The sequence below is a fragment of the Epinephelus lanceolatus genome, chromosome 17, assembly GCF_041903045.1.
Source record: "Epinephelus lanceolatus isolate andai-2023 chromosome 17, ASM4190304v1, whole genome shotgun sequence".
Taxonomy (NCBI): domain Eukaryota; kingdom Metazoa; phylum Chordata; class Actinopteri; order Perciformes; family Serranidae; genus Epinephelus; species Epinephelus lanceolatus.
The window spans coordinates 10059977-10074886 of NC_135750.1; the positions used below are offsets into that span (position 1 = coordinate 10059977).

The 14910-nt window shown below is 41.6% G+C and overlaps 1 protein-coding gene across 2 annotated transcripts in view; it reads left to right on the forward strand.

Moving 5' to 3' along the window:
- Window positions 1-14910, forward strand: part of slc8a1b (solute carrier family 8 member 1b) — a 210607-nt gene that overhangs the window by 18641 nt on the left and 177056 nt on the right. For both annotated transcript variants that reach the window (XM_033613727.2, XM_033613726.2), the window contains exons 3-4: window positions 2932-3096; window positions 6587-7377. In XM_033613727.2, the coding sequence (XP_033469618.2) occupies window positions 2932-3096; window positions 6587-7377 (956 nt within the window). The remainder of the gene's footprint in view (window positions 1-2931; window positions 3097-6586; window positions 7378-14910) is intronic.

A 14910-nucleotide genomic window follows, 5' to 3' on the forward strand; every position in this document is an offset into this window, starting at 1 on the left:
CTGATCCATTGATTACGTTCATGTGTGGAAAGGACAATAAAAGTGCTACAAGGTATATGATTTTTTTCCCCACAGATTAAGTTAACATTTTTTATATTTAAGTGACACATGTTTCATGTTTGAATTAAAAATAAAAGTGTGTTAGAATATACAATTTCAGTTGTCTTTTGTTTTCATGAGCAGTGACTGACATGTTAAACAGCTGCATTACAGACTCCTCTGCTCTGGTTGTTTTCCGTGTGCTGCCGTAGATTCAAGCAAAGCCATTCGAAGCAGTAGGAACAGAAGGAGGGACATGATTTTTTTTCACAGACAATCTGTCTCACATTCTTCTTTGAGCATATCGTGACAGTTTTAGCAATTACAAACTGTTGCTTTAAAACACACACTACTGCTGCTGTTATCACCATTAGTACCACTACTATTATCATCACAACAGTCATTAGATGGAGACTTCTATCACTACTTCTGGTACCAATATAACTTCTAGTAGGGTAGTCTTCACTTTCATTTAAGCTGAATCTAATATGCTCAAGTATTTAGGTATGTTTAACCTGAAAAGCAGGGACTTCCTTTCAAATACATCATTATATTATAGTTTGTCAATAGGAAAAATGCAGCACTGTATGATGGTGATGATGACGACGACATTAGAAATGATGAAAATGATTGTGGTATTTCTGGAACAGGTTTAATCTAGTGTGGAATATGAAGCATTTGAGAAGCTACAAATCCTTCATTAGTGATGCTGGGAGCTCTCTGTCTCCCTCCCCAAGGCATATCAGTTAGAGAACAGCCGACCAGTAGAAATTAATTAAGCTGTCCTCATCCAAACATGCAGTGGAAAAAAACAAAGGAGCTGATAACGCGCTCTGTGTAGGCGGAAGTGAGTTCCTGAGTTACATATAGCTGAGGCAATTATCTGTTTTACTGGATGGAATTCTGCCAACTCATGCTATGAAGCATATTACTGCAAACACAAATACTTTCTAATATTGTCACTGTTTAATTTCCTGTTTTGATTACTATCTGAGGCGTCGTGTGATGTTCTATGCAGCGCATCGCATGCATCTAATTAATTTTTCAGCACTGTGCCGTAGTACAGTACATTTATTCACCACTCAGTAAATTAAGAGTCTCTGTGTTCCTTCTTCCCAAAATTACTAGTGTTACTGTATCTCTCATTTGTTCGATGAGATTAAGAATCAGTGCTCCATTAGCACATGAAGAGGACTTTCATCTCAACTTCTGGCTGAAAGAAATCACTGAATCAAACCCAACATCGTCCCCGAGGGGAAAGCCTAATAATTTAGAAGTTTTAAATTGCCGTCGTGCTTAAAGAGCTAAAAGACATTTCATCAAAACAACTGTACTCCAAGGAAAACAGGCTTTCAATGAATAACAGAACAAGCTCTTTACTCTGCGGCAAACAGATGGTGGACATATTATTAACATGTCTGATAAAAGCTGATGCCAGTATCTGCTTGTATCAGACATACATTTAAGAAAACCAGGGAATGCAGCTGTAATATTGAATATGACTTGCACAGACTCCACAGACACATCATAGACTGTATAAAATAATAGATGTAGCCACTGTGACATCACCTATTGGTTTGTGGACTACCGTTCTAAAGTCTTGTGTTTGACATCCTGGCTGTCGCCATCTTGTTTTTGGGAGTCAGAAAAGATCAGGGGATAACCCTCACACTAGCAGTTAGCTTAGTTGGCATGGTGCATATACTGTGAAAATACTAATGCTTATTTTGCTTGTGACAAACAGGCAAAACATTTTTAAAAAATGTATTGAATGTCCTTTAGAGCGCTGGTTTTCAAATGTGCCGTGATGCAAATCCAGTTGTGTCGTGGGGTTTTGTGATGACCACACATTATTAATGAAATATTCAGCTGGGCATATACAAAGAGGTATGAATAAATTTTTAATTGAATGTATCAGCATGTTGTGCATGCCTATTTCCTAATAAAGAGCCAAACTCTACCTAAAAAAATGTGATTTAAATTAAATTAATTTAATTAAAAAAACATACACAAGGAACCTATTTGTCGCCAACTTATTATAAATGTGTGGCACATCACATTATTTTACATAATCTTACATGTGTTATCCATGCTTTGATCTGATTTTAAAAACTTTAAATTGAATTCTTAAGTCATTTTGTCAATAAATATTTCAGGAATAATAGTTGGTTGTCAATTGTTTTTTATATTAGTAAATAAAAACAACACTTTTGTGGTGATAAGAGTCATAACATAATAGAGGCTATTGTGCACAGATATAAATACGAGTGTGCCTTGAGATTTTGGCTTGCCCTTTGGTGTGTCATGGGCACAAATAAGTTTTAAAACCACATTTTTTCAGCCAGAATTTTACCATCAACTTCAATGAATTGAAACGCACTAAAATAGTGACTATGGCTAGGTCTATACTCTGTGAATCTGGGGTTACGGCATGTTACACTACCTAATGTTTTCGCCATGGTAGCAACTTATCAAGTGGCTATGCCCGTAATTATACATAACTTTAAGCCTTCATCACATTAAAATGGATCAGTTCAATTCACAGCATGAGAGACCGAAATGTTTTTTTGTACTATGCTGTAAACATGTTCTTAAAATGGTGGTTTATAAAGGCTGACCTGCTCTTGGAGCCAGCCTCAAGTGGCCATTAGGGGAACTGCAGTTGTTGTCACTTTCACGATAGCCCCATTTTTCAGCCCCAGACGTTGCTGCTTGGACACTTTACATTTTTCATTTCTTTGCATAGTTGTTATAGGCCATTCTAGGCACACACCAAGTTCCCAGTTCACCTCAATGACCGCACCAGAAATGTTTCTGCCTTGAGATTAGACAAACTGATCCAAAGCCTTGAATCAATAGTACTGATTAACCTGCTGTCTTTTCTGTTATAAGGTGGATATTGAGATGGATGGGAAGATGCTGAACTCTCATGGTGTTGACTTCCTGGATGGTCCGCTGGGTTTGGATATAGATGAGAAGGATCTGGACGAGGAGGAGACCCGCAGAGACATGGCCAAGATCCTGAAGGAGCTCAAGCAGAAACACCCTGACAAGGAGGTGAGAAACAAAGTCAAACAGGACCTCACATAGGGAGCAGAAAAACATCCTGTCACTGCTGCCCCTGTCTGGGGTGTTTTTCTCAGTGGTGTTTTCTTGTATTGAAGGCGAAGTGACAAAATAAGCAGCAACAGATGATGCGCTTTCTATTTGCCTCCATTATCACAGTGATTATGGTGATGAGTGTAGCTAAGGTTTCATCGCAAGCGCTCAAATTAATTTGATAATGATACATCTGAAAAAAGAAAATTGCAAAGCAAAGCAAGCACCCATTGTATCAATATGTAAATAAAAAGATAAACACAGATACTTCAGTTCTAATATTGGCAACTCATACTCTATGTGCCTGTCTGTCTGCCAGCATGATAAACATATAGTAAATGCGTTTTTATGTCATCGCTGCAGAGTCTTATTGTTAACACAGAGTCTTATAGGGCATACTTGTGCCTAATGGTACAGTGTAGTACAGTTATCAGACATTGCGTCGGTATGTACAGGATAGTAGAGCTGTAATGTTGAGTCTAGCATGTGTCCTCGATCACTGACAGTACTGTATGGATCAAGAATTTTGGCGATTACCTTCATGTAAGGTGCTTTCAGACCTAGAGTCGTCTCCTTTGGTCTGAATCAGGGACTCTTTTTGTTCCAAAGTTGTATAATTGCCTAGAGTTGGTTCGTGTTCTCACGGCAGCATTTACAAGCGGACCAGATCAAATGCCTTGTGTGAGAAAGCTGCTCTTGATTGGTCAGAATTTCCATGCGGGAAAAATCCAGGAAGTAAAGCAAACGTTGAAGAAGAGTACACTTGCAAGATAAATGTGACACTTTCTAATGTCACAATGGAGGGACAACTACGCAGGTTGATTTTAGCGCTGCTCATCGTGGACTATATTGCTGTCATTGTTCATTTTAGTCAAACCATACAGTTTGAAAACGAGGCGCGGCTCCAACTAGAAAACAATGTTTTGATGCATTGGATGTGCTGAATGTGCATATTAAGGCAGTACAGGAGGAGGTGCACATTAATAATCCTCCAGGACTGTAACATGCTCATGTTTAACCCAAACAATGTGTCATGTGACTGCAGTTGGTTCAGATCCAGGTTGGAACACGTTCTCACCACAAACGAACCGCACCAGAGTTCGTTTGTAACCAGACTGAGACCACCTCTTCAAGAAGGTCTTGGTTCGGTTGTTTTGGTGCACACCTGAGTGCGTTTGCTGTGCTCATACCTGCCCAAACAAACCGCACTTAGGGGCCAGTCGAACTTCAGTATCGTATCGTTCTTTGCTCACCTCTGTATTTGAAACAAACAACACAAAAACAAATAATATATTGTAGGTGTCAAATATGGCGTGACAAGGACAGTTCTACTCAGTGATCTTGACAAGGATCAACACAAAAAAGCAAAGTCAAAGTTGCAAGCACCAAGATAAGCTGCTCAAACTGGAATTCTTCTTCCATGCAAAAATACATTTTTACACTTTTGCCCATCTCTATATGCATTAACAACAAGGCTGATTAACCTGTTGTCAGAAACAAGCATTTGCCTCAGTCTTACTTCGACATCAAGTGCTTTGATATTGAATGCCTACTTAGGGCTACTACAGTACTGCCTATTGTACAGTAGATCTGAGCAGCAGCACGTCTGTTGCTGATATGAGTTGGATCCCAAAGCTCTAACATTGGTACTCATTTCTTCACTACATCCTCTTTTCGTTTGTGATCTAGTTATCGATACTGGTGCCCCCGTTTTGCCGGCTGACCTAATAGTGAAGGAGAGAACAGAAACCACTCCTAATGAATCGTTTACCATTCTGTATAGCGTTCCCTTTCTAGGAAAAGTTATGCTACATTAACATGCTCCTCGGATGGTGCCATTTCCTGAGTTGGGAAGACCTTCTTCCAAATTGTGTTCGTGAGCTTTATGTCGTAATGTGGAAACAATATGGACGCTACAAAGATATGTTGTATGTTACTGCTCAAAGCATTTAAACAGCGCATTAACGATTTGCAGCCTTAGGGGCTGTTCACATGCCGCTTCTTTAACTGCTTGGAGGTTGGGTGCTTGTACCAACATTCTGGAGCATAGCAGCAAGTTGCATCTGAGGTTGCTCAGCAAACACAACCAATACCGTATCATAGCCTAGCGACATGAAATCCTGAGTGCAGAGCTGATCTTCGTCTTCATTGTTTTGTAAGTGTGTATTAGGCCAAAAATATCGTCTGTGAGACAGATGTAAAGCTCTGCCCTCTGGCAGCCCTGCACTCAAGTGTTACCAAAATATTTGTCTACCTTAATAATGCCAATAAATAACTTTTTTTTATAACTGATCTAGAACACTATCCATGGACAGCAACTAACAGTTACAACCTGATACCATATTGCAAACTTTATACCATCAACCGAGCATTTGCTTTCGTCCGCCATGTTTCTGCATATATGACATCAGCTCGGCAACTTGTGTACCAAAATTTTACAGACTTTCAAGCTGTTTCCAGCAGTTGGGAACTGATTCTTCCGATTCATGATCACAATCTATATGTTACTTAGAATGAAGTAGGCAAGTTTACTCATCAGCAGAGTGATTATAAAATGTTACCACTGGCCAGCAAGCCTAGCCAGTCTCCACTTCTCTGTATAAAGAATGAGATCATTACCATGTTGGATTTGTTTATTCACTGGTTACAGGCAGTTTATGTAATATATCACAAGCAGTGATTAAGAACAGGTTAAATTCTTGACTATATGTTTACTGACTCTAAGTCAACCCTTAAAGGCTCCAATTAGCTCAGCTGTTTCTCCAACCAGGAAAATGTAATTCATTCATCTCCTCCAATAATTTACTGATAGGAGAGGAGTACTCGTTAGGTTAGGACAACATAGAAAGGAGGAATGGTGACAGAAGCTTGGGATCGACCCAGGAATTCAGTGCATTTCTCTGGGAAATCCAAGCAGGACGGATGGTTGCTGTCATGGGAGCTTGAACCTGGCTCCTCTTGTTGATGGAGGACTTCTTTACGTATGAAATTACCAAGCTGTTCATGTTTCATCTGGCACATCATGTACAGATGTGTTAGGCCTCTTAAAGACTTAGATAATCTGATGCATATTCCACAGTGTGACTGAATCACAGACGCTGTTGATGGAATTTCTGTTGACATAATGTAACGGTATAACTCATTGTAAGATCAGTGTTCTTTGATTGTTTTTAATGTTGGATTCACCCACATGACACACCATTAAATCTTATTTATGCAGACAAGATGAAACTCTGTGATTCAGCCAGACAGTGTTCAACAATGTTCTCTTATATAAGAAGACAAGTTGACAAGGAAGACATTCTTTCCTATAATAAAGGGTATACCAGCCGTCGGGCGTCTGGATTTTAGGTGGAGCAACATTTTAAAACAACTGCCATGTCCACTGATCATGCTGGAGAAAACCTTTTTTACAGCGTCTGTGTGCCTTCGTGTTTTCTCTTTCTAGGTGGAACAACTCATCGAGCTTGCCAACTACCAAGTCCTGAGCCAGCAGCAGAAGAGCAGAGCTTTCTATCGATGCCAGGCCACCAGGCTGATGACAGGTGCTGGCAACATCCTGAAGAAACATGCCGCCGATCAGGCACGAAAGGCTGTCAGCATGCATGAGGTTCGCTCTGATGCTGGCGATAACGACCCCATCTCCAAGATCTTCTTTGAGCCCGGTTCTTACCAGTGCCTTGAGAACTGCGGCACAGTGGCGGTGAACGTGGTGCGACGCGGTGGCGACTTGGGCAAAACAATCTCTGTGGACTACCGGACGGAAGACGGCACGGCCAACGCTGGCTCGGACTACGAGTTCACAGAGGGCGTGGTGGTCTTCAAGGCTGGCGAGACAATGAAGGAAATCCGTGTGGGGATCATCGACGACGACATCTTTGAAGAGGATGAAAACTTCCTGATTCACCTCTCCAACGTCAAGATGTTGACATCAGAAGGTGAGGAGCCAGAGGAAGGCGAGTCTGCTAATCACGTTGACTCAATGGCGTGCCTTGGCATACCCGCCACAGCTACCGTTACCATCTTTGACGACGACCACGCCGGTATCTTTACATTTGAGGAGCCTGTATTCCATGTCAGCGAGAGCATCGGCACCATGGAGGTGAAGGTGCTGAGAACGTCGGGGGCTCGCGGCGTAGTCATGCTGCCGTACAAGACGGTGGAGGGAACAGCACGAGGCGGCGGAGAGGACTTTGAAGACACTCACGGCATCCTGGAATTTCAAAACGACGAGATCTTGTAAGTAACTTCAGTCAATCTGCCTTTAAATTTTAATCATAAGCGTTAATTTTATTCAGCTGCAGTTTCATTATCGGCTTGTTTTTCTTGATTATTTTTTCACGCTCTGCGTCAGTGTGATGTTGCAAATGTTGCTGGAAATGTGAGAAAGTGAGGGTGTGAGTGTGATGTGGTGGTCATGATGAGCGGCGAGGCGGACTGCTCAATGGGGACACAATCAATGCTCCCCCACCCCTCTTTACCTTGTCTCTACTTTGACTCATTCACTCTCTTCTTTTATCTTCATCATTCTGTTTATTCTTCTTTGCTTTGGATTCTGTTGCTGTTTTAGTTTTCTGTGGGTTTTATTGATCTCCTCACTCTGTGCTGCTGTACAGTCAGCGCAGCAGGTTTAGCTTGTGAGTTGCCAAGAAGTTGGGATATTTGTTGGACGGTTGATGGTTTGAATTTTAAGCAGACAGAATGTCAGGAGATGGAAATGAAATGAAAAGTCTTGAAGTTTCCTTAAAGATGGCACTTAAGGGAAAACCTAGAGGAGCTGGTTGCTGGAAGCAGTACATGAATTAAACAAGCAGCAGGGACTCAGGGCAGTGCTGAGAAGGAGCATCTATCTAGTCAACTTAATTTGGATACACAAAGTCTTTTTAAAAAGAAGATGCCAGTTGCCCTTTTGGTGGTTTTATACTGTGTGAGAACATCCCAGAGCAACCACTCACGCAGCCAGCAGCTAGAGACTTTTTTGTTGTTGTCTTGCTCCGTGTAAAAAGAGCTTGAAACTCCATTTAAGGTTCCGTGCTGTGAGATGCCGCAGCCACCAAAGCTCTTCTTAGCCCAACGCAGAGGCCTTATTATCTGATGGTGATGCATGGTGAGGTCTGTGATTGCTATTTGACCAATGTTTCAGGGGGCTCTTTTACCACAGTGGTGATTTAGCTCACAGCCGGCGACTGTACTCTGAATCCTAACCCGCTCGCAGTGTGGGGAATTAGCTCCAGCTATCAGCCAAATGTTTGTACAAATGCTGACCGCTTTGGCTCCGAACCAAACCTATCAAAGTCCTCTTTTGTTCTTTAAATCTTTTATGGTGAAAACCACTGCTGTGAATACATATCTGTGTGTGTTTGATCATTACAGGAGCTGGTGGTGTTATACACTAACTCAAATGTTGACTCAGTGGTTGACTCAGATGTTGACAATTCTGGAGGATTGATAGGAGTCGGGTCCAAATAACAGCATGAGCTAAACGCTGATATTGTGATCAGAATGTATTTTTGTATGTGAAAGTGTCCTGACTGTGTTTAAGGTGAATTTAAGCTTTTTATTGTAGACATCAAGCTCACAGTATCATCGCGTTGGACACAGGCACTTCTAAAGGGATGCATCAGAGCAAATTTACTTTTCTTATAGGTTCATGTTGTCAGTGTCAGTATATTTTCGCAATTCAAAGCCATTTTTAGTACTACAAGTGATACATTGTCTTTCTTACTATCCCTGTGACTGCTGTTTGTTTAAATCATGTGTTTCCATCGAATGGATGCCTCTGTTGAAGTGTCTGGCCACGTGTTGTTACCATGCAACTGCTCTTTTTAAAATGTTTTCAAAGCACTGTTTTTCACAAAACACTCGACTGCTGCAAAATGATTGTTTTCTGTTGAAACACTCGATAAGGTGGGCTACCAGTCGCTCTCCCACTCTTCCTCTCCTACAGTGAGGTGGGCGTGTTCACGATGTCGCCACAAATTAGTGTTTGCAGTGAAGCCTTCTTGTGGTGGCCTGGAGTCCTGTTGGGCTCGTAGCTTTAGTGAGAGCACAATAAACTTCACAGCTCCCAGCAGTTGGCCTTTTTTTACGGTTTGGGCCACTTGCTAGTTTATGGGAGTTGTCAGCAGACTTTGAGAACGCCCTGGACCGATTCATTATCGCAGAATATTGCCTATGAATATCTTTTGGAAAGCTTGAGGTTAAAAATTGTTGCAGCTGTGTGCCTGTAAAGCTATTGAGATATAAAATGTGATATGAGACTACAGAATTAAACTAAGCTACACTTGGGGAGGAGATGTAGAGCTCTGTCTGTTCTTAGCTGGCAGGCATCACTTGTTAGTTGCAGCAGTTTGCCTTGGAAACGAAAAGTTTGCTTACAGTGCTTGTTTGGAAATGTTGAGATTGTTTGCGAGGAAGGAGGGCTGTAATGACATGAAACAAAGTGTGCTGTCATGATGAATGAATGGGAGAGATGCTGTCTTAGTAACAGTAGTCTTAAACTTTCTTTCTCTGTCTCCCTTTCTGCAGTTTTTGGTCAGATTTGAAGCAGATGTCTGCAGGGCTGGCTTTTGCAGCCTGCGGCAGACTGCATAGTTTCCATAGCTTACAGCTCTTACAGCCAGGACTAAGTGGGTTTTAATAACACTTTGTCCAAATCAAATGATGGACTGTCCTTCCGGCTATCGTGGTTACTGTGTGTGTGTGTGTGTATCCTTGTGTGTGTTTCCCAGGGGAAAGATCCAGAGGTGGAGCAGAATGACTATAAACTATAGTGCTAGTGGCTGAAGTGGAAAGCATTTCGACCACGGCTTCATCTACATGTAGGGAGAGGTCATTTTGTAACCAGAAAATCACAAGTTTGATTACCACATAGTGTTTTTTAACAACTTAAACTCCCTAACTGCTGCATTAAATGATCTCTTAATGTTTAAAATGGTCGCCATTACATAAATAATATTCTAATGAGTGAAAGGAGTAGCAGTGTTTTTATGCCTCTGCGCTGGAGATAGCCGGGGCCCAAGGCCTTATGTTTTCAGGTTCTCTGATTGTCTGTACACACGTACAGATGTCCCATTGTCATGAACACAATATCTGAGGAATGCCTTGAGCCTTTTTGTTTTTTGAATTAGGCACAAACGTGCACTTGGACTCATGAATGAACTGATTAGAATTTGGTGGTTAAAAGGTCACTGTGACCTTTCATTCATCTCATTCTCGTGAACATGATATCTGAAGAACATCTTGAGGGAATTTCTTAAATTTGGCACAAACCTCCATTTGGACTCATGAATGAACTGATTAGATGTTTGTGGTCATAGCGCAAAGGTCAAGGTCACTGTGACCTTTCACCTATCTAATTTCGCGAATGCAATATCTCATAACAACATCAGGGAATTTCTTCAATTTGGCACAGACTTCCACTTGTACTAATGAATGAACTGATTAGAATTTGATTGTCATAAGTCAAAGGTCAAGATCACTGTGACCTTTCCTCCATCTCATTCTTGTGAACACAATATCTCAAGAACATGTTGAGTAAATTTCTTCAAATTTGGCACAGACCTCCACTGGGACTCATGAATGAACTAATTAGCATTTGGTCAAAGGTCAAGGTCACTGTGACCTTGTCATCCATCTCATATTCGTGAACATGATATCTCAAGACCATCTTGAGGGAATTTCCTCAAATTTGGCACAGACCTCCACTTGGACTCATAAATGAACTGATTTGAATTTGGTGGTCACGAGTGAAAGGTCACTGTGACCTCACAAAACATGTTTTTGGCCATAATTCAATGATTCATACACCAATTATGAAATTGAGACGACATTTCTGACAAATCTCTAATACGATAAAATGATAAAGAGATGACATCATATACCCCAAAGGTCAAAGGTCAAGTTTAGTGTTACATAATGTTATGCGGTAACTATTCAGGAACAGAAACTGTGTGCGGATTTGGTCAGATACTGAACTGGTGACATTAAACTTGGGTGTCCATCTTGAAACTGTTGTGACTGTTTAGATCATCTATGCAGCCCGGCTGAAGTTGTGTGTGAAGCATCGATGTTTTAGAATTTGTAGCGTCTTTGCAACAACATCCAAAGTGGAAGCATCGTCAGCTGTCAGAGTTACGCATGAGTCTGGTCAGGCATGATTGTAAACTGAAACTGCAACACAACAGGTTTGTGTAGGCATGCAACTACAAGGTGGTAATTCCAGTCTAAAGCCAAAGCTAGCTGGTTGGATATACTTTAATATGTACGGCCTAAAGGTGGTCTGAACACTGTCGGCTCCAGATAAATAGTTAATTCTCTTTTTAAGGCAAACAAAAAGACACATACACTATTTATTTGAAGCCTGCAGTGTGCAGACCTGAGTATGTTTGCAGATGTGCGCACACTTGGTTCCTCTTCTGAAATTTATTTTTGATATGTAAAAGAACTGGTTTATAAGGTTAAGAGGCACACGGAACGTAGGACACGCGACAAAGCTTGGCTGTCCTTTGTCTTCCGGGTAAAGTCTCACACATTTTTAATGTGATGCAAGTTAAAAATAGCTGCTGTTGACATGAGGCCAAACTGTGCTGTTGACAGACACAACAAGCAAACAAACATATAAGATTTAGGACACATTAGAGAACATTCACTAAATACACCGCCACATGGCTGAGTATTTATAGTTTAAAATTTGCAGCGCTTGTCCCAAGATAGGTTTTATTTATCTATTTATTATTTTGTTCTTAAAAAAAGATGCATTCCCATAGAAGAATACAGTGTATGCCATCTGTGAGTAGCTGCGGCTCGGAGCATGTCCCTATAGGGACAAGAAGAGGACATTTTTGTTGCAAAAAAAAAAAAAGAGGAATTACAAAATAGCTGATCTAAATAGGATTGCCTCCAGGCTAAATCTACCCTGATTCTGTTCTCTGCTGGAGAGACAGAGAAAGAAGGAGGGAGGGAGAGATGTAGGAAGGGTACTTATATAGATAAATGAGTGTGAATGGGGGCAGTGATGGGAGGAGGAGAGGGGAGGGAGTAAAGTTTTAAACCTCTTAAAGTTTTGGACTTTTCCATACTTGTGTCCCTGCTTTTTTTGCTCTTCTCCATTATACCTCCTCCTCTGTGCCCTTACAGCTTTCTTTCTCGCTGTCCGTAAGAGGTCTGGCACAATTTCTCTCCGGAATAGTTTGTGAAGGCTCGTCTGGTGTGCTCTGTGCAAGATGGAAAGGTGCATGTGTGTGTGAGAGAGAGAGAGATGGAGAGGGTGAGGGGAACAGGGAGAGCACACAGACACACAGACACACAGACAACCCCACGGCACTCAGCAGTGTCAAATTATCTCCATGTCTGTCTTCAGTGCAGTACGTCACAGAAACTACCTGCTCTGTCCAGCATGTTTGTTTGTATGTGTGTGTGTGTGTGTGTGCACTCTGCTGTCCACCTTGTGGTTTAATGGAACAATACAGATGCCAGATTTTGACAGGCCTATTTACCAGCAGTACTGCTTCTGCTACTACAATTAGGCTGCTACTGCTACACTGTGGGTGCAGCTACCTTTACGCTGCCATCTTTATTACCACTATAATTGCCACTGCGACAACTGATATGACTGCAACTGCTGCGCTCACTGCAACCACTGTCAGTACCACTGTTACCTCAACTACTACATTAGTTTTGAATCTAAAACCACTAAAACACTGCAAAAATCTTCATCTTAACAAGTTGTGTAGTTGATTGTTTAGTACAAAAACGTCATTTTCTTCAATCTGACATGACCTCACCTGGCTCTAATACAGACTGACTTGTTTCAGTGGCACTCGTCAGCCTCCTTGAGATGACGGCTGTCCAAAGCTAATGTGTATTAAGCATGCCCACAGCACAGTGAGTGAATTGAAAATTGCAGGCTGTCTCTGTGAGGTTGGAATCAAGTACAGTTTGGAAATAAATACACGTTTCACCAGAAACAATTCAAACAAGGGCATAGGTGGGGTTATTTTACCCACTTGGAATTTAATTTTGTGTTCCTTTCACAATAAAAGCAAGTTTTAAGTCTCAGTAATAAAATAAGTTTCTAACGGTGCTGCTCACATGCGTCTCCACAAACGAGTATCATCATACCTGTCACATCACATGATGAGCACTTTTATCCAGAGCACCTTCCAGCACCCTAAGTGGCTCTATTTTTATTAGAGATGGTCCTGATGGAATTACCAGACCACTTAATACAAAATAGGTCAGCAATTCAACTTTTTTTTTCCATAGCTGTTGCATTGAAACTATATTTTTAGACAGAGACGAGGACAGCCAGGTTGAATATTTCCATTGTGGGCCTGGGTGGTGTGACCAAAAATGTTATCACAATGTCAAACCATTATTTCTTTCAAGTGTAAAGGCTGGATTTTAACACATAATATGTAATTTCGGTTGTTTCTCAATCAAAACAGTGACAAAAGACAGACTTTGATTACATCATGAAGTAGTATGGGATCATTCATTCATTCATATATTCATTCATTATCCGTAACCCCTTATCCTGGTGCAGGGTTGGGGGTGGGGCTGGAGCCTACCCCAGCTGACACTGGGCGAGAGGCGTGGTGCACCCTGGACAGGGCGCCAGACAACCAGCGTTGCATCTGATGTGACTCAGGCAGACAACGAGCCCTTGTTTCACACATGCAAACACATTTAGGTCAGAAGAGTTAAGAAAACAGAGCAAGCAGGTGGATGCACACACGTTTATACACACACATATACACACACTCAAGCTGAAACAGAGTACAAACCAGAACATGCATGTACTCGTTTTGGCTCGGTTTTGACTTGAACTCAGTCACTTTTTGACCCTGTGAGGCTGTAAATATATGGAACACACAAACATACACACACACACACACACACACACACACACACACACACACATGCATACAAACATGGAGCCAATTATACAATTTCCATAAACAGGCAGCCAGTGGAGAAACATGGTACCACCGAGAATCAAATTAGGCTCCCTCCTACACACACACACAGCAGACTGGGACTTTACACTCCAATAACCAGCACAGATTGGCCTTTTTAGATGCATGCTTGGGAGCTATAGGAACGTAGGCTGTGTGTTATGGTGTGCAATCACACATACTTCTGCATACCAGAGTGCATGTGTGTGCTTTTTTAAAAATATTGTCATTGTGCAGATAGAAGTTGATTTTCATTCAGTGGAACATGGTCAGGGTGACAGGAAGTGGCTGTTATCATTCAGCCCAGTTGCCAGAATTTAATGTTGGCATTATACGTTTCTGCAAACCAAGAATACGTTACATTTGCGCGATTCATACATATCATATCCGTGTTTCCAAACTGATGTAGTGCATGAGCTCTCTTTGTCATTGGAAGGTGGAGGTGTTGGTATAGCTGTGTGTCACCAAGGCAAGACGTCTACCAAGCTGCAGACCACTACAACCAACAGACAACCAAACTGGGTGTGATTAGCGAGCCATTGCTGTTTCCCAGCGGCTTTTCAGGCACCAAACATTGGTGTTTTATAGTGACCTGTTAATCTTTTCCCAGCTGGTCTTTAGGCACAAAAGGAGCCCCTTTTCACCGAGTCAATGCTGCTTAGTTGCCAGGATAGTGGCACAAAGAGCCCTTGTGTTTTTACTGATATCAGTCCGGTCTCACTCTGAAAACGTCGAAATCCAGCACTTGGGCAGTGACTTGTGGCATCATAAACCAATGAAAGAGGACGTCCTTTAGCAGCGGCGGGAGAAGGAT